This window comes from Hipposideros armiger, unplaced genomic scaffold (assembly GCF_001890085.2).
Source record: "Hipposideros armiger isolate ML-2016 unplaced genomic scaffold, ASM189008v1 scaffold_69, whole genome shotgun sequence".
Classification (NCBI taxonomy): domain Eukaryota; kingdom Metazoa; phylum Chordata; class Mammalia; order Chiroptera; family Hipposideridae; genus Hipposideros; species Hipposideros armiger.
The window spans coordinates 784,485-804,286 of record NW_017731419.1 but is presented as its reverse complement, the minus strand read 5'-3'; the positions used below and the strand labels follow the sequence as shown (position 1 = coordinate 804,286).

The 19,802-nt window shown below is 51.4% G+C and overlaps 1 protein-coding gene across 6 annotated transcripts in view; it reads left to right on the top strand.

Moving 5' to 3' along the window:
* ASB2 (ankyrin repeat and SOCS box containing 2) overlaps positions 1-19,802 on the top strand; it is a 40,576-nt gene that overhangs the window by 5,353 nt on the left and 15,421 nt on the right. Inside the window, exons 1-6 of one of the 6 annotated variants that reach the window (XM_019642493.1) lie at positions 4,065-4,145; positions 7,059-7,340; positions 14,037-14,135; positions 16,961-17,127; positions 17,957-18,112; positions 19,506-19,751. In XM_019642493.1, coding sequence (XP_019498038.1) covers positions 4,078-4,145; positions 7,059-7,340; positions 14,037-14,135; positions 16,961-17,127; positions 17,957-18,112; positions 19,506-19,751 — 1,018 coding nt within the window. In that variant the 5' untranslated portion in view covers positions 4,065-4,077. Of the gene's footprint in view, positions 1-4,062; positions 4,146-7,058; positions 7,341-13,518; positions 14,136-14,852; positions 15,433-16,960; positions 17,128-17,956; positions 18,113-19,505; positions 19,752-19,802 lie in introns of those variants that run through there. The other 5 variants (XM_019642495.1, XM_019642494.1, XM_019642496.1 and 2 more) reach the window with 5 other exon arrangements.

Sequence of the window (19,802 nt, the reverse complement as noted above, 5' to 3'; positions counted from 1 at the left end):
TATTTTTATTGGGGAATTGGGGGGATGGGAACAGTGCTGGGGAATTGGGGGAAGGGGAACAGACAAGTTGCTGTCCCTTTGTTCTTCAGTCTAGTTGTGGAGGACACGTTGCTTTGTTCTTCAGTCTAGTTGTGGAGGACAAGTTGGCACCATCATTGCGCTCTTCCCGGGTGAGGCAGATCAGTTGCCAGCTTCTGGACGGCCGCTCACTGCGGCTGCTGGCCGCTCACACTGGCTGCTGGCTACATACGGTAGCCCATGGAGGGCAGTGTCACTGGCCCTCATATGTGGGATCCGAACCGGGGCCCTCTGGCGTCCCAAGCCAGTTCTTAACCATCGCGCCACTCAGCCAGCACTGTAGTCTTTTTTAATACTATATATATATGTATATATATATATATATATATACATATATATATATTGTCTTCAGTTTAACTCAGGTCTTCACTGAAAGCTCACAAAACACTGGAGGGTGTTGTTAGGTACATGGGTGAGGATTGGGCGTGAAGTCTGAAGATGTAGCTTCTAGTTACACAGCGGTTCTCAACCTGTGGGTCACGACCCCTTTCGGGGTTGAACGAACCTTTCACAGGGGTTGCCTAAGACCATCGGAAAACAAAAAGATATTTACATGACGATTCATAACAGTAGCAAAATTACAGTTATAGAGTAGCAACGAAAATAATTTTATGGTTGGGAGTCACCACAACATGAGGAACTGTACTAAGGGGTTGCAGCATTAGGAAGGTTGAGAACCGCTGCTCTAGTAGCTTTTTCTTGTCAGTTTCTCTCAGGTGTGCCTCATTTTCCTCATCTGTAAAATGGGAACAATACCCTTATCACAGATTTATCATGTGGCTCAAATGAACCAATGAACAACTTGAGTGCATAAATTGACTGCACGGAGGCCTTGTGGTCATGGCTCTCCAAGCACCTGTTGTCGTGCCTGAAGGTCTGAACCACAGCGCTTTGCACAGGAGCTCCACTGAACAGGCCGCACTCACACCTGAAAGATACCAGCGGGCCCTAACTGAAATACTTAGATAGTACGTACTAAGTTCTCAGCATTGCCAAATGAGCTAAGTGCTCACTGAACCTCCACTGCCGTCATGGGCAGGTGGTCAACGTGTACATCAATTCAGGCCCAGGATTAGAAGCAACAGGGTGGACCGGCCTGTGGATACTTCCAAAGTGCCCAGGACGGCAGGTCATGTCAGCAGGAAAGGAGGAGGCGGCAGGAGGTCATGGGGAGTGGAGAATTTGGAAGCGGCTGGCAAATCCAACTTGCCCGCCAGGCTGGGTATGGGAGGGCGTGGAGGTCTCCGTCCTTTCCTGACCCCGTTCCTGACCCTGAGTGGGGCTCTGCGGGGTCCGGAGTGGCTGGCCAAAGCGGCCTGCAGGTTGACAGCCACAGCTTCGTGTCTTGACCTTAGCTGTCAAGAGAAGGTGGGCTGCAGTCGCTTTCACTCTCGCTCTTTTTAAGTGGAGGAGAGCGTGGGAGAATCTAACTCCCTCATACTGGATTCTCCTGGAAACTGCCAACTGGAAAAGATTTCCAAATGCAGTGTCTAAGCAGAAATCCGTCAGAGCAGACAATCACAGCATCCTGGGAGCCATGAGATGACATCAGCAGATTGCCATGGGCCACCAGCTGGGTGCCAACTGTCCTTCTCCAGATTTACATGTTATCACCTTTCACCTCACAACACCCCCATAGGCCGGATGCTGTTATTATCTCCATTTCACAGAAGGACAGGGTGAGGCACCGAGGGTGGGAGTAACTGTCTCCCCATCACACAGCCAGCAGGTGGCAGAACCAGGGCTAAACCCAGGCAGTCAGACACCAGTGGCTATGTCATCTGCCACGTGCAGTAATCTTCTCCATGATAACTGTGCTTCCAAGGTTTGACCCTATCAGTCATTCACCTGTCTATCCAGCATTTATTAAACATCTGCTGTGGACCTGGCCTTGGTATATTTCCTGGGGTTATGCTATGAATGTGACCCCAGTCCTGCTCTTCAGAAGTTTCCCGACTCGGTGGGGAGACAGGCCCAAAGTAGGCAGTTAGAGCAACAGAATGTGAGGGGTGCCCTTGAGGGCAGCCCAGGACACCTCAGCCACCAAATCAGGAAGGCTTCCTGATGGAGGAGATGCACAAACTGCCTCTGGGAGTATAACTAGCCAGGAGATGAGGCAGGGAAAGAAAGGAAAGGGAGGGAAAGGGAGGGGAAGGGAGGGAAAGCGAATGAGGAGCAATGTTGGCTCCATCTGCAAACAGCCTGAGGGTGAGAAGTGGCTGTCAAGGCTCATACTCCTGACTGAAGTCCTCAGCTGAGGGGGAGCTTGGTGCGCTGGAGGATGGCTGCCAGTTCCCTTCTTGTCTCCGGCCACCCCCGTTTTTTGATAAGACATCCAGGGAGCCACCCCTCCTACTGCAGCCCCTCAAACAGCCACAGAGACCACACCCCATCAACTGGTGCCAGACCCACTGCCAGTTCCCAGGAAGATCCTGGATGTTGGGTGAGCCTGGATTTGTGGGGAGGGCAAAGAACTGGGGGGAGGAAGGACCACTTTTTCTAATGCTATTGGGTTGTCAGAAAAGTCATGACGTATTTTTTTCTATGTTTTTCGTTGCAAAAATGCGTCATGACTTTTCCAACAACCCAATATTATTTAATCCTCATGGCAGCCCTGTAAGGGCCCATGTCTCTATGCCCATTTCACGGAGGCAGAAACTGAGGCCAACTTAGACAAGTGCTGTTCTGAGTGATTTACATGTGCCAACTCAGGGAACTCTGTCACAGCCACTGTTACCCTCCTTGTACAGATACTGCCTGGGAGGGGTGGGGGCTCCCCAGAGCCAGTGTTTGGGATGCTGCAAAGGAGGCAAAAGTGGAGCCTCTGGAGGCCCCAGAGCACCACGCCCTCTGCAGGCATTGACTGGGCAAGGCCCACTGCACTCCTGCTTTCCCTGGGAAAGGCTGTTTTTTTGTCCCAGTCAGCCTCCCAGAGGGTCCCTTGAGACTGCTGGCCTCTCTCCAGGGCTCGGGCAGAGGCCTCAGAAACCAAGCTTGGCAGCGTGAAGATGAGAGGAAACTGAGGCCTAGAGAGGGGCAAAGCATCACCCAGGGTCTCTACCCCTCACCCCACATTCACCTCACCATGACATGGATACACTTATGCCTATTTTACAGCTGGAGAAATTAAGAGTCTACGAGACCACACAGCTAATAACTGTCAAAGCTGATTTGAAACTGGTCAAGCTGACCCCACAGGCTGTTTTGTAACTGCTCCCTCATGCTAAGGCTGAACTGGCCTGCTCACCCCCAGTGTCCCTGGCAGGCATCCCCAGCCTAGAATTGCTAAGCCCGGTGATTGGGGGGGGGGGTGTCTCTCCTGTAGCAGCCTGATATCACACCAGGTCCAGCCCTAAGCCTGTGCACCCTCAAGCCCTCTTGATGCTACCACCAACACCTTAGAAGTAGCACTTATTTGTATCGCCATTTTGCCCACGAAGATTCGAAAGGTGGGTAACTTACTCAAGGACCCTCAAAAACTGAGGATCTCAGTGGGAAAAGCAAGAGACGGCCATGCCCACAGTGGGGTAGGGGAGCTCGCCTTCTCAAAGGCAGGGACCCTCTCCCTCAAGGTCCCTTCAAGGTCAGCTGCCATCTCGCCCATCTGCGTGGATGGAGGACCCAATGTGGTGCCCACTGCACAGGTGTAGGCCTGGTGGCCAGGCTGGATGAGGATGACAATATGAGCCCTGCCCACTCAGGTCCATGTGTGCCAGTTACTCAGATCAGTGTTCCTGGAACTCCCAGGAGCACCGGATTTGAGTTAGGAAGACTGGGCTCTAACTCCCAACTTCCCAGCTGTCTGTCATCTAGCAAACCCTTCCCTTCCCCTCCCTGACCCTTAATTGACTCATCTGTCAAATGGAAGCATCAAGTCTTTATGGAAAGGATGGAGGTGTTGAAGAACTAATAAGTTAATTCAACAAAAAATGTTCTTCCCTTCTAGGGCTGTTGTCAAGGCACTGCCATGAAATAACTGACAAATGGAAAAGGCTCTGGATGCCGTCAGACCCACAGGGAAGGTCCTGGCCAGTCTGGAATTGGCTGCAGGAGATGGGCTGTCACAGGTGACCCTCACCTGGCTGCCTTCACCTCCCATAGGCATCTGGTCAGGGAAGCACACCACAGCTGAATGCTACCCATAGGCCTCTGATCAGCCCAGGCTACTGGGCCAACAGCTGCTTTGGGATGAGGGGCTGGAGGGATCCCTGTCAAATGCTTGCTTTACCCCTTATAAGCTGCCCACCCATAGCTGCAGCTCATGTATTGCTCCTACAACATGGTGAAGTGGGTTGTCTCATTCTCATTTTTACTGATAAAGGAACTGAGGCTCAGAGAAAGGAAGTGACTTGACCAAGGTCACATAGGTTGGAAGTTGCAGAATTGAAACTAGACATTAGGGTTTCTGATATCCATATCTAAGATCCTTCCACGGCTACCTGGTTTCCTCCATGAACAATGCTCAGCTCTATACATAGAGTGGACCTGTTGCAGTTGCCATTGGGGACCCCCAAGGACAGATTTTGGGGTTCAACAGCACAGAGCTAAACCAAATGTCTCATTGAGTTGTAGAAGCTTCAGAACTGGAAAAGCCCTTGGAAACCTGGCCCAAACCCTCCTTTTGCATTAAGAAAACTGAGGCCCAGAGAGGGACAGGGACTTGGCCAAGGTCACACAGCACTAGCATCTATAGTGCCCCCAAAGGCAACCACTCTTCTACCTTCTATCACTACAGTTTAGGGTTGCTTGTTCTTGAACTTTATAGAAATTGAATCATGCATCTATGTTTGTTATCTGACTTCTTTTGCTCACTGTGGTTTGTGAGTTTCATCCTGTTGTGTGCAGTGGTAGTTTGCCTGTTTCATTGGTGTGTGCTATCCATCATCTGAATATGTACAATGTACATATTCCATTATATGTATAATCCATTCAACTATTGGTAGACATTTGGGGAGTTTCCCTTTGGTTTTATTACAAATAGCATAGCGCTGCTATAAATATTCTTGAACTTATCTTTCGATGATCATATGTACATAATTCACTTGGGCATGGAGCTGGGAGTGGAATTTTGGGGTTACAGGACATGTGTACATTCAGCATTAGCAAATGCCATTGATTTTCCAAAGCAGCGGTTCTCAACCTGTGGGTCGCGACCCCTTTGGGGGTTGAACAACCCTTTCAACAGAGGTCGCCTAAGACCATCGGAACACAAAAAGATACTTACATTACGATTCATAACAGTAGCAAAATTATAGTTATAGAATAGCAACGAAAATAATTGTATGGTTGGGGGTCACCACAACATGAGGAACCGTATTAAGGGGTCACGGCATTAGGAAGGTTGAGAGCCACTGTTCCAAAGTGTTTCCACCGTCTGACGCTCCTACCAGTGAGGGAAGCATTCCAGTTGCTCCATATTCTCCCCAACACTTGCAATTTCCCGTCTTTTTCACTTAAGCCATTCTGAGGGACAAAAACTGGTATTGCATTGGGGTCTTAATTTGAATTTCCCCCAAACACTTAGGAAGTTTAGCACCCTTACATCTGGTTCTTGGCCATTTATATGTCCTCTGTGTAAAGTGCCTGGCCTAGTCTTTTGGGTATCATTGAATAGGATGCTGCACAACAAAGCAAATAGTAAGCATTTATTCTTAAGCGCTGATGCTGCAGGCCCTGACAGGAGGGGCTCCCCTGTGCAGGGTGGGCACAGGCTGCCCCCAGGTAGGTTCCCTTGTAGTAGGGGCCCAGCTAAAGGGCAGTGGCTCCGGGGAAAGTTTTGGTGGTGGCAGGAGAGCAACCCCAGTGCACAAGTCAAGCAGCTGCTTAACCATGTCCACCAACATTGATCGGCCAGAGCAAGTCAAGTGTGCGGCCAAGCCCAGTCTCAGTAGGGAAGGGAAGGGGGATACTCTGCCTCCAGGGAGGGGCAAACGTTTGCCAAACAAACCAAAGTATAACACTGGTATTTAGGGTAGTTTTAAAAGACCTCATGTGATCCTAATGTTCATCCAGGGCTGAGAACCACTGACCCATGGTCACAACGCCTGTCAGCAAGTCAAAATGAAAATCCCACTTAGCTGATTTTACTTCCCAAAAGCAGTTGACTCAACCAAAGTCCACTTCTTCTTGAAGCATTTTTTTTTTAAAAAGAGAGTCCCTGGAATTAACACTGCAAATTATTTTAACGATTGATTTTAACTAGACCGTGTGATCTTAAGTAACGGGCTTGTGTCTGATTCATCGGTAATATCCTCAGCCCTAGCCCAGTGCAGAGAAATGGAGAAATGCTGGCATAGGGTGTTGGATAATTGGAGGGAAGGAATGTAAGCGGTGCTGGGTGGGTGAGCTCCATGGGGGCAGGGATTTTCATCCGTTGAGAGAATTGTTGTATCGTGAGTTCTTAGAAGAGTGTCTGCCACAGAGTTGTGGTCAGTAGTAATCTCTCAGTTAATGGTGCATACATACATATACAGGTAGGCTGCCTGGAAAGGAAAAAATGAATGGTGGATGAGTGGGTGGTTGGTTAGATAGGTAGATGTATAGGCAGATGGATGGGAGGATGCGTGGATAAATGGATGGGCAGGTGGACAGATGGATAGATCAGAGGGTGGATAATGGAGGGATGGGTGAATGATGGATGGTTGGATAGATAGATGAGTGGATGGATAGGAGCATGAATAGCTAGACGATTAGATGGTTGGATAAAAGGATGGCTAAGTGGACAGACGGAAGGGATAAATGGGTGAGTGGGTGGACAGATGGCTGTATGGGAGGATGAATAAATGGACAGATGGGTGGACGGTTGGATGGATGGTTATATAGGTGAGTGGACGGGTGGATGTGTAGATGAATGAGTGGTCGAGCGGATCATATGACAAACGATTGTGTGATTACCAGAAGAAAGCACAGCCTTTCGTGTGAGTAAACACAGCTATTTTGCAAAAATGTTAGTGACCAGGATGGTTTTGGTCTCCTTACAGGGTTTTCTGGTTTGACGCTTGGTGCTCCGCACCGGGTGTCTGTTCTGCCGGCGGGGTGAGCGAGCGGTGGAGGAGGATGGCCGCGGAGATCAGTGCGCGGGGCAGACAGCGTGCCATTGGGCATGAGGAGTACAGCCTCTACAGCAGCCTGAGCGAGGACGAGCTGGTCCAGATGGCCATTGAGCAGAGCCTGGCGGACAAGACGCGGGGCCCAACCACTGCTGAGGCCGCTACATCCATACGTGCCAACCGCCAGCCTGCCCATTTCTACCCATGGACCAGGTGAGTGAGGAGAGGCCATTGGGGCATCCATAAGGGGCAGACCCCAAATGCTATTAATCCAAAGCCAAATTATGCTGGTCTTTAGGATGCACTTTAACACCCTAATGACTTACATTTATTATCTAAACTTCTGGGGCTCTGATGGTTCCAAGTACCATGTTAGGTGCTATAGGCACTTTGCCTCCTTGAATCCTCTTATGGACCTTGTAGGAGGCTCTATGCTATATCTCCATTTTACAGATGAGGATATTGAAGCTCAGAGCTGAGTAACTAGTCCAAGGTCACACGGAGAGTAAATGGAGTTGCAGAGATTGGAACTCTCTGGTTCCGAAGCCCATGGCTTGGCCTTGTACCGCGGGCCTTAGGTTTCGATGCAGTGGACCTGACGTTCTGTGTCCAGCCAGAGCTTCCAACCCCATCTATGCAGTCTCCCTGGGAAAACTTATCTGAGAAGCAAATAACACCTTCCCAGCAGGGCCGTCCTGCCTCCTTGCTCTGGTTCCCCGTCCCAGCATAGCCTCATCCTCCCAGAAGCAGGACCATGTCACACCAATTGAAATAGGCCATGAGCCACGATTGCAACCCCACATATGCCGTTTTGAATGTCCTAACAGCCACATTAAAAAGCAAAGAGAAACAGGTGAGATTAATTTATGTCTAAAATATTATCGTTTCCACTGTCATCAATATAAAAATTACAAATGAGATTTTTACATTCTTTTTTTCATATCGTGTCTTTGGAATCCAGAGTGTGTTATGCAATCACGACACATCTCAATTCAGACTGGCTACATCTCAAGGGTTCACCAGCCATATGTGGCCGGTAGCTACTGTACCAGACAGTACAGATCTAGAGGACAACTTCTTTGTAGGGGGTGGGAGTCAGAAACATAATTAAGCATTGGCTCGTAAAATGCTTTTAGAAAAGAAATACATACATTTTAAAATGCTTTTGCTTGCCACTGAGTCCAAGTCGAGTGTGTATTTGGGGTGGGTGGCAGGAGAATGCAGATTGATGTAACAATTGTGCTGGTGTTATCTTGGGGCATGGGCCTCAAATCTCATTGTCTCCAACAGCTGACTCCCTGTGTGACCTTGAGCAAGTAACTTACCCTCTCTGAATGCAGTTTCCTTTTCTAATAATAATAGCAACAACGGGGCTGGCCGAGTGGCTCAGTTGGTTAAGAGCTTGCTCTAGAGTGCAAGCTCTGAGCAACAGGGTCACCGGTTTGATTCCCACATGGGCCAGTGAGCTGCGCCCAAGCTAAGCTACCACTGAACTGCCAACAGGTGGCAGGATGGCTCAGCTGGTAAGAGCACGTGCTCCTAACAACAAGGTTGCCTGTTCAAGATGGTGGGCTACACCTGCCTGCACACACATACACACAAATAAATAAATAATAAAAAATATAAAATAAAAATAATAACAACAGCAGCAACAATAAACAGACTTTTTCCATGTCCAGCCCCAGTTGACAAGGATGAAGGTGGATGAAGGTGCATCTCAGGCCTGTCCCCTGATGAAACCTACCATGGTGCTCCCCAAGTGACTCTGGCCCTTGTGGAGGCTAGATCACCTCTTCCAGGCAGGCTGGGCAAAGGCCTGGGATGCCTGAAGGCAGGCAGCTTCCTGGGCAGCTGGGAGGAGTACGAAGTTTCCAGATTACTGAGCTGCCCCTGAGTAAGTCCTCTTCTGGGACCCAACCTGAAAACCAGAAGCCCAGAGCCAAGGACTCATGGTGACCTGTGCTCTAGGAGGCCCTGGTTCCTGTTCTGGCTGTTTCGACCTATGTCAGACCACAAGTTCCTCTTTCTCAGGAGGTGATCAGAGCATCCCCTTCGCACTGGGCCATCTGCACGAGCCAGCACGTCCCCAGGCGTCTGCAGCCTTCTCCCCTGCGTGGGAGCCTCACACGGGAATCTTGGGGACACTTAAAAACATTAGAACTGAGCAGGCCCCTGAAATGTAGACCCTGACCTCCTCCCCGCTCTAGCGGGTAAGGGAGTGGAGACCCACCGAGGGGTGGTAGTAAACATTTGCCCAGCCTCCTGAGAAAAAAGCTCTCCCAGAAAAGTGAAATGACTTATCCAGGGTCATGTTGCTCTCCCCTAAGATCCAGGCACAAGTAAAGTAGGGGAGGAGGACTCAGCCTGCACCTTCTTACTCTTGACGTGACCTGAAACCTCTGAGGTTCAGCTCTGCCCTTTTGTTCCTGAAAGAAGGCTGGGCTTGGGCCCTACCAGGGAAGGAAATCCCACTAAGATGAGTTGGAATGTAATTCTCCTCCCTCTAATACACACTGAGGGCTTCCCATATGCCCAGCACACAGCCATCCACTGAATCCTTACAAAGCCATGCAAGCTGGGTATTTTTGTGCCCAATGTACATGTGACGAAACACGGGCACAGCAGGGCCAGGAACTGAGCCTAAGTCTGTGCTGCTCTGAAGTTCAGACCCTTAACCAGCTCAGCTGACCCTGCAAAGGCCTCTTTCTGTTTCCTCCCCCTCCTCCACCTTGGAGTGGGGTTTGGGTCTCATTACGTCTGCTTCCTACCCACAGAGATTCAGTGGCCCCAAAGATAAGAGACATGCAGGCTTGTGCTCAGACGCCCTGTAGACACGGCATGATAGAACGTCAGGACCCAATAGAGACCTTGTTCACTTTTATGCCTGAATATCATAGTTTCTACCCAAATAGACCCAGAGTAGGTCTAGGAACAGGACATCACACATGTCCCCAGGGGCTTCGTATGGCTGGCTCAGTCTCATCCTTCAGGTCTCGGATTAAATGTCGCCCCCTCAGCCAATCCTGCCTGACCACCCTCCCAGGTCGTGTAGGTGGCCCCTCTTCCTCACTCTCTTGGCTGTTTCCTTCAAGGCCCTGGCTTATAATGTCCATGTTTCCCCCTATTAACCTGTGAGCATCTAAGGGCAGGGGCTCCACCCATTTTCCTTCCTGCGAAGCCCCATGCCTCGCACACGGTGCCCGGCCCATGGCAAGCCCTGAATAATCTGTTAGCAAACAAGTGGGCGAATAAAGAACGAATGAAGAGGCAGCAGAATATAGTGGGCAGAGAAGTGGAGGCTCGAATCTTTCCTCTGTTGCTTACCGGCAGTGTGACCTTAGGCAAGTTCGTTAACCTTTCTGAACCCCAACAGCCTTATCCTTAAAATGGCAATAACAAGAACTTGCTGAGCCCACCTCGCAGGGTTCTTACGAAAAGTGATAAGATGTGGTGGGTGCTGGAGCCTTCCCCACATCCTGCCGCCTGAATTGACCTCCCCCTGCCTCCTCCCTGAGTACCCAAGTGCCCCCCTCATAACGGCCTCTGTGTCATGGACAAGCTTGTGTGTCACCTAGGGAGGTATTAGCTGGTCTCTGAGACTGTCCCCAACTATGTGAACTCTTTGGGGACAGGGAGCAGATGTCACTCACTTTTGTGTCCTCGGTGCCCGGCAAAGAGCATAGATCATGGTCGGTGCCCAATGAATGCTTTTAGGCAAATAAATACACTTTGAAACCAATGAAACTCTCGAGCAATGTAAGTTATTGTTATCATCTTGTGACCAAAATGACAACTGTGGACATAAAGGCCAACTGAGTCTTTGGAATCCTAGAAATGAAAGCCAGATCGGCAGCCCAGAGAAGTGATGATGTTCCCATTTAGAGCCATTTTCCAATTGGCTTCTCTTTCACCACCATGTCAGGAATGAAGTTTGAAACATTCGTGAGGATTATCAGCCAGGCCTTGGCCCACAGAGGGCTCCCGGAAACGCAGACCCAACTTCCCGTTTCATGGAAAAGCCGAGTTCGTGTACGCATGAAAGAGGGAGCCCGAGGTCACCATGCTGGACCAGCCAGAGCGGGTGCAGGAAGATGGGTCTTCACAGCCTTTGAACTTCTGCATTTTATTTAAGGCTACATTTCTAAGAAGACAAAGGAAGAAAGCATGAAGCAGGAACTTGCTTGGGCTGATGTGTACACAGCTATAAACAATTCAAATCAGGCTACCCACACTTACTGTGTACTTTTGATGCGCCAGGTGCCCTCCTGGCACCTGGCTATGAATCAGGCCTGGTCCTTGCCCTCCACAAGCTTGCAGTCTAATGAGGATAAAGGAATAGAGGTACATAATGACCCAACAGGAAGGGTGCAGAAACGGGGCTTGTCTCAGATTCAGAGGGACACAGGAAAGGGTCCATTCACTTAGTCAAGGAGATGGGCTTTGCAGGATGAATAGGAGTTCGCCAAGCAGGCTAGAGGAAGCAAATCTCTTTGAGCCTCAGTTTTCTCATCTGCAAAACGGAGCCAATTACATCCCCTTCACAACGTGGACTAGATGATGAAATGAGATGCCTTGTGCCATGTGCCTATCACAAGGCTTGGGAGCTAGGGGATGGTGCTGCACTCTTGTCCCCTGGTCTGTCTGCCCATAGGAAGGATGGGGCCCTACCTGGGCCTCCTCCAGGGCATGACCTGTGCCCACATCCCGCCGGGTTCCTCTCACTTCTGATGACACAGCCCAGGTGGTTTTCTTGGTGGGAATTCCCCTTCTCTGGGCCTGAGGGGAAGTGGGGCCTGCAGCCTTGATCAGAAAAAGCACGCAACCAAGTCAGGGGCCTGGCTTCCCCTCCAGCGTGAGACTCATGGCTCAGTGGCACTGAGCATGCACCCTGCCCGCCTGTAGTGCCAAGTTAACCGCCAACGTTAGGGCTTCAGAACAAGTCCTCCTGACCCTCTTTCAGCCCCATCCCTGCAGCTCTGCCGTTGTGTGTGTGTCCTGTCTCCCACCCTGCTGGCCCCCAAACAGCTTGAGGATCCACACAAAAAAGTGTCCTATCGGTCTGCATCCCCAGGTCCTAGCGAGGGGCACATGCCCAAGCAGGGGTTGTTGATAAGGATTCAGTTCGTCTGTTTCCTCCGCTGCAAAGGAGTAGGGGGTTAGTGATCGACATGAGGCACAATCACAACGGATGTCATCATTGCCATCTCACTGCTACCCCCACCAGCTTCACTGTCTCATTGTTGCTGTTACTATCATGCCATCAGAGAGAGGGCCTAGTGTTAGGGTGGTTGGTGTGTGGGTTTTCACCAGGGCTTACTACCTTGCTGCAAACACTCGACCCTGTGAGGGAAAATGTCTGGGTTTGTTTCTACTGATCGTCGGATCGTCACGTGTTGTTTGTTTTTGCTTTATTGATGCACGGATGTTTTTGGACAATAGAGCGAAACTCTACACGTGGAGAATCTGCTCTGTTTGTCTTTTATGCAGTTAACACAACACAGCAATGTGCCTTGGAGCTTAGCAACCTGTAATAAAATTCAATTGATATTAAAAAAAAAAAGGGGAGTCCACACGTGGACCAATGATGAGGGTGGCCAGGACACCAGTGTCATGTGGGAGACAGAAGCCTGCCCAGCATCTCCCCTTTCCAGGGCCAGGAGCGAGTGCAGATAATCATACCAAACCCGGGGGGCTTTCAGGGCCAGTGGGGAGGGGCCTGGTGGGGCCAGACTTTGCACCTCCTTCCCAGGATGGCCTCTTAGATCTGTTTGACACGCTGAGTTCCCACGTAAGTTCATTTCAGCAAAGGCTCCAAGGCTACAACAGCAGTGGAGTGGCTACCACACCTCCTTTCACCCCTTCCATCTTCAAAACAGGCTGATGGGGTGGGGAAACTGAGGCTCAGGCAGGCAAAATAATGATAAAATTAATGGTGGACACGTGTCCAGCACCCCTATGCCTGGCCCCCTGCAAAGCACTTTATATTATACTGTTCACTCACTCAGGTCTCTGAGCCTGGGCTGTTCTGGAAACTAAAGCCCGTAGAAGTTCAACCTGTCCGTGGTCGCATGGCCAGGAAGTGCCGGAGCCTGGATTGGAACCTGAATCCACCTGATTCTCAGCCCTGACCCCAGTGACCTTCCTCTAGCACAGCGGTTCTCAACCTTCCTAATGCCGCGACCCCTTAATACAGTTCCTCATGTTGCAGTGACTCCCAACCATACAATTATTTTCGTTGCTACTCTATAACTGTAATTTTGCTACTGTTATGAATCATAATGTAAGTATCTTTTTGTTTTCCATGGTCTTAGACGACCCCTGTGAAAGGGTCGTTCAACCCCCAAAGGGGTCGCGACCCACAGGTTGAGAACCGCTGCTCTAGCATCCTTTTCCTGTAACCTTTATGTTGTTTGTCCCTGACCATGGGACATGTGCCTCTCTAGTGAGGAGCCGGCAAGGTGGGACCGGAGGCACAGACGCTGCTTGGCTCCCCAGCTTTGCTCCCTGGCGCCCCACCCCCATGAAGCCTTTATCCAACCCAGGACCTGCTGGTGACACTCCTCACATCCTCCTGGGTGAAGAATGTCACCTTGCTTCGTATCTGCCTCCTGTGTGGTTGGCTGGGGAGGGGGATCGCAGGAGTGGGGGTGAGGTTAACCTCATTGTTGTCTTATATGGTCATTTAAATCTCCCAGGGCTTCCTCCAAGGGCCAAAAATAATCCGAGACACAGCAGCTGTGTCCAACACACAGAGAGGACCCGGCCATCTGCTTTGGTTCAGAGCCCTGCGTCTGTCTGTCAGTCTCTCCCCCTCGCTCTCCCTCCATCCTCATTCCTGCTTCTGGCCATGACCCGCTTCTCGTATGCAGAGTATTTTTCCCTCTTTCACTCCTGCCCTGCGCCCGCCAGGTCGACAGTGCCTCCCGAGAGCCAGCCGGCCTCTGCCCCCATGGGTCTGTTCCAAGGTGTCATGCAGAAATACAACCGAAACAAGACCTCCCAGCTGGCGTAAGTGACCCCTGGCCCGCCCGCGAGACCCTCCAAGCTCACTGTCCCAGCTGGGGTTGGTGGGGGTAGGGGGTGGAAAGCAGGCCCCCAGCCCCCTGGAAGGGGAGCACTCTGGAGGGAACTCCAAGGCACACCCCTCCCAGGTGTGTCCCCCTGATACCCTGCTGCTCCTGCTAAGCTGGGCTTGGGGTCTTCAAGCAACTGCCAGCTAGGCTGGGATTGCCATGAACCCCTCAATGCCCCCAGGATGAGCCTTGTGTGCTAGGCTCCCATAGGGCTCCAAATCTGAGGACCCAGCTAAAAGGAGACTGGGGAACCGGCCCTAGGACCACAGAGGCCCAGAGGAGCTCAGAGCTGAAGGTGATGAGTCAGCCATACAGCCATGCGCTCTGTTTGTCTCAGTTTCTCCCTGTCATCACCACGGGGTGGGAGGTGGTTGTTTTGCTTCGTTGCCTTTATTTATTAAGTGCCAGGTGCTAAAATCCAGAAATAATCCCAGCTACAGGAGGGGTTCTGTTTGCCTGGCACCGGGGTACTGGGCTAGGTGTGTCCTGAGAAATAGCGCTGTGTGGTTAGTTTCTCTGCTCCCCAGGGTGACCCCCAGAAGCAGCTAAAAGCAAAAGAGGGGCCCCACGACGGGAACCCCTATTTCCTTGCTCAGATATGTTGCCGAGAGGGGAGGAGGCAATTAGCCGATGTTTTGCATCTCCTTCCCAGCCTTTTTCAAACTCTGCGGCCCCCACCCCCTTGGTGCTGCCAGTGAGGTTTGACTGTGTGGAGAAGGGAGACCCAGGTCCTGGTCTCAGCGCTGCTGCCGCTTCCTGTGTGACTGCCCGTGAGTCGCCGCGCCTCTCTGAGTCGCCCTTCTCTGTGAGAGAGGCTGGAGAGGACAGAGTGGCCTCCAGGATCCGGTGCAGCTCCTTAGTCTCTGATGGCTTGACACCGCAGCAGCCACCCCCACCTTCAGGGCGGGGACTTTGGCTGAGCTCATAGAGAAGCCGTCAGCTGGTGCTCCTGAGAGCTCCAGGGTCTTTGCACCACAGCTTGGAGGCGACCCAAGCTGGGCAGCGGGTCCTGAGAGTGTTCTCGTGACACTGCACACCCCCAAGGCCACGAGAACAGCCAGCCCACTTCCCTTTCGCTCCGGCTGGGGTCCCCCAGCAGACCTTCCAGGGAGACGGAACACATACCCCACGGGGGCTTTTCCTGATGCCAACAGGGGCTGCTCTGGCCGCTCATAAGAGGAATTCATCAAGGTGACAGTGATGGCGTTGATGGGGACTTCAGGGCTTATCTGGTCAGTTACCGGTCGTCCTTGGTGGGTCTGTAACTTAGCTGGCATCTGTGCTCTGACGCTATTAAAAACCAGAGAAGCTGAGTCAGGAGGAAATGCTGCTCACGCTGGAGGAAGCGGTGGGAGGGTAGGGGCTGGTCCTGTGGACCCTCAGGGCCTATCCTGGCCCCTGACAGTGGGGAGGGCCCTGTCTCACTTCTCCATCTGGGAGAGTGTCCCCCAGGAGTGGACCTGGGAGTCAGCAGTCGTGGTCCTCGCTGACTCTCCAAGGACGGGAGGAAGGGAGACCAGCGAACACATGAATGAATAAACAAATGAAGTGGCTTTGAAGAGTCAAGCAAAGAAGTTATCATTTGTATCAGGCTTAAATTCTTCTTGACATTCAGAAGTCTTAAGTTACAAAGCCTTCAGATTTATAAATCCTTCAAGGATTTAAGTCTTTCAGCAGCTAAAAGTTGGTGTGACATTAAATGCAGCCACTGAAAACTTCAGGACAGAAGGGTCCTCTAATTCTCTTTCAGCCACCAAAACACTATCTAAAAGGCACCCTTGGTTTCCATCTGTGGGAGTAAAGGAGCTTGCCATGTTTCAGCCTGTTTTTTAGCAGATTTCCCCTACTTGGTGCCTGACTTGGAGATTAAAGGTAGAAATGCCACAGGATGCTCACAAGGGCAGGTAAAAGCTGGCAAGGCTTGATCCAGACCCCCCCACACTTACCTATAGGCCGGTATGACCTCCAAACGCTCAAGGGAGGCCACTGCACAGAATGTTTTGAACAAGATATAAATAGAATTCCCAAAGAAACAAGAAGAACTCCGATAGGGAAGAGGCTATCTTTTTGGAAATGGAAGGGATGAAGGAGTGAAATACTCGTTGGTGTTCCTAGGTTCTGAATGTCTGCCTGCCTGCCTTCCTTCCTTCCTTCCTTCCTTCCTTCCTTCCTTCCTTCTTTCCTTCCTTCTTTCCTCCCTTCCTTCCTTTCTTCCCTCCCACCCTTCCTCCCTCACTCTCTCTCTCTCTCTCACAGCAAATATTTATTGAGCACCTATTATGGACCAGCCACTGAGCTGGGCCCTGGGAATTAAATCATGAGGGATAAAAGAAAGACACTGTCCCTGTTTTCTTGGAGCTCATAGTCCAGTGGGGGAGACAAACAGTGACCAGATAATTATTCAAAGACATACAAAGTCTGGTGATTATATGAGGGCTTATGACTGGAGGCAGGAAGAGGCTGACCTGGGCAGCCAGGCTGGGGAAGCTGTGATGGAGTTGAGGGCTGGAGAGGCCAAGGTCAGGGCCGAGGTCAGAGTCCAGTTCCCAGGGCATACCCATGTGGGTTAGGGAAGATTATTCTCCTTATTGCGGAGGACATTGGCGGCAAAGGGGTTGAGCACCTGTCCAGACCAGCAGGGCGGAGTGATCCCGCAGCTGGCGCTGCTCCTGGCCACCCGCAGCCCCTGCTTCCCCTCTGGGAGGCCCTGCCTCTGTCCTGCCTGTGTCCTGAGGAGTGACCCACTCCTTGCTTTCACAGGCCCATGGACCCTGTGCTAAAGGTCATCAAGGAAGACGATGAAGAGGCCTTGAAGGCTATGATCAAGGCGGGGAAGAACCTCACAGAGCCCAACAAGGACGGCTGGCTGCCGCTGCACGAGGCGGCCTACTACGGCCAGCTGAGCTGCCTGAAGGCCCTGCAGCGAGGTGAGGCGCCGATGTGGGTGCAGCCAGAGGTGGGAGCGGGTCTCAAGGGCACGGCCTCCTTGCTTCTGGAGCTTCATGGTCTTTGCCCAGCACAAGCTAGGTGAGGGGGCAAGGCAAGGTCATCCATCACCTTCATTGCAGAGTTAAAGTCATCAAGTTGGGAGCGGCAGAAATGAGTTGTTTTCCCCGCTCCCAACAACCTGCCCCCCACGCCCGCTCCCCGCCCCAACCTCCCCAGGTTTCTCAGGACAAGGGAGACTAATTCCTAGAAAAAGAAGGAGAGAGGGCTGACTTTTGGCAGAGCTACTGCCAGCTTATTCTAGAATGTTCCAGGGGCTGATTTGGTGTGGAAAATACTGCAGCTGTGCCTGTGCCCGCCAAGGCCGTCTCCCACAGCTGTGGGAGCCTCGGCAAATCACACCTGCTCTCTGAGCCTCGGCTTCCCCCCAAGCCAGGTGTGGAAAGGTCACACCTGCAGGGAGCACGAACCCGAGACAGCCCACCACACTCCACGGCAGAAATAGCTGTATGAGACTGAGCTGCTGGCAGTGGCTGGAAGGGAGTGTAAGGAAAGGACAGGGTCATCCAGAGGAGGGGCTCAACCAGGGAAGGCTTCCCAGAGGAGGTGGCATTAATAGGACCAGGAAGCTGAAACAGCACTGTAAACGGTACTGAGTCCAGGGCCAAGATGATGAAGGCAGTCTTGGTAAATTTAGGCAGATGCCACACAAGTCTGTCCTCAGAATTTGGAGGAAATCATGGCCCTTCTATGCTGGGGAAGAGGCAGGTATCTTCCTCCTTCATGAATGTCCCCATCTGTCCTCCCCAGCATATCCAGCAACCATCGACCAGCGCACCCTGCAGGAGGAAACGGCCCTTTACCTGGCTACATGCAGGGGACACCTGGACTGTCTCCAATCCCTGCTCCAGGCTGGGGCTGAGCCCGACATCTCCAACAAGTCACGAGAGACACCACTCTACAAAGGTGAGCCCCCCTGGCGGAAGGGTTCCAAAAGCTAGGTGGGCAATTGGGAGCATTGCTCCTGAGATGCATAACCCCACTCTCACCCCCACCCCACCAAGGAGTCTACTTTGAAGGGGCGCCCTCACTCAGATGTATCGCTTAGGTAATTGAATCATTCATTTGTGCACGTATTCAGTCCACATTTCCCAAGTCCTCCCATGGGCCGAGCACAGTGCAGAGCACTGAGGGCTCAGAGATGAAAAGATACAGTCCATGCCCAAGTGCTCTCCCAGTCAAGTGGGCATTGACTCACAGAGACAACAGTCAGCTAAGGGCAATGAAGAGCTTGACTCAAGGTACCTGGGGGCATGTGGAAGGGGCCCTGACATGGGAGAAGAGTACCCACAGGAGGGGCTGCCTGAGCTGAGCCCGAACAGGAGGGATTTACCAGCTAGATAAGCAGGGGCACGGCATAAGCTAAAGCAAAATGGTATGAGAGAGTTTGGACCTCTGAGATGTTTAATAGAACTAAAAACTCCTGACTGACTCCATACAATATCCAAGGACGCTGGCTACCTAGCAAGTGCCAAGAGTAAAAAAATCTGAATAAACACAACAGCTGGCATTTATTGAGCGCTTACTATATGCCAGGCACTGTCTTTTTTTCTTTTTTTTTTTTTTTAGCTGAGCCATCTTGCCACCTGTTGGCAGCTCAGCAGCAACTCAGCTCAGGCCGGGAATCGAACCGCTGCTGCTCAGAGCTCGCACTCTTGCGTGAGCTCTTAACCAACTGAGCCACCTGGCCGGCCTGAGGAGGGGTTTTGAGCAGGAATATGACACTGCCCTTCTCCTTCTCTTCTGGCCTTGGCAATGTGGAAGACTGAAGCCAACAACACTGGGAAGGGGGACGAGTTTGGGGCATCCTGGAACATTCTAGAGGATAGAGACTCTGGACCCAGCGACCTGGGTTTGAATCCCAGTTCTGCCATTTACTATCTGTGTGACCTTGGGCAAGTCACTTAACCTCTCTGTGCCCCATTTTTCATCATCCATGAAAGGGGATAATAACACCGCATCCTTTAAGGATGGCTGGGAGAACTAAACTAGTTAATCATGTAAAGTGATTAGAACAGTGCCTGGCACATAACCAGTGCTACACACACATCATCAAATATTAGTATGACTATTATTAGTCATAGTAGTATGACTATTGCTCCTATTAGTATGATTATTACTTTTAGTTGTATATACTAGGTTTAATGCAGACACTAAAACTTAATCCAGACCCAATGGATATTTGTTGAATGAATGGCTGATGAGTGCATGAGTGAATGGACAAATGAACGAGTGAAGTCTTGGCTGACCGGGTCCTGCCAGGGACCCTGCTGACCATCTTGCTTCTGCCTGGGCACAGCTTGCGAGCGCAAGAACGTGGATGCAGTGAGGATCCTCGTGCAGTACCATGCAGACACCAACCATCGCTGCAACCGAGGCTGGACGGCTCTGCACGAGTCTGTTTCTCGCAATGACCTGGAGGTCATGGAGATCCTGGTGAGCGGAGGCGCCAAGGTGGAATCCAAGAATGCCTACGGCATCACCCCCTTGTTTGTGGCTGCCCAGAGTGGGCAGCTGGAGGCGCTGAGATTCCTGGCCAAGCACGGTGAGTGCTAAGGGCCCCTTGGTCATGGAGTCCCCAAGGGCCACAGCTGGG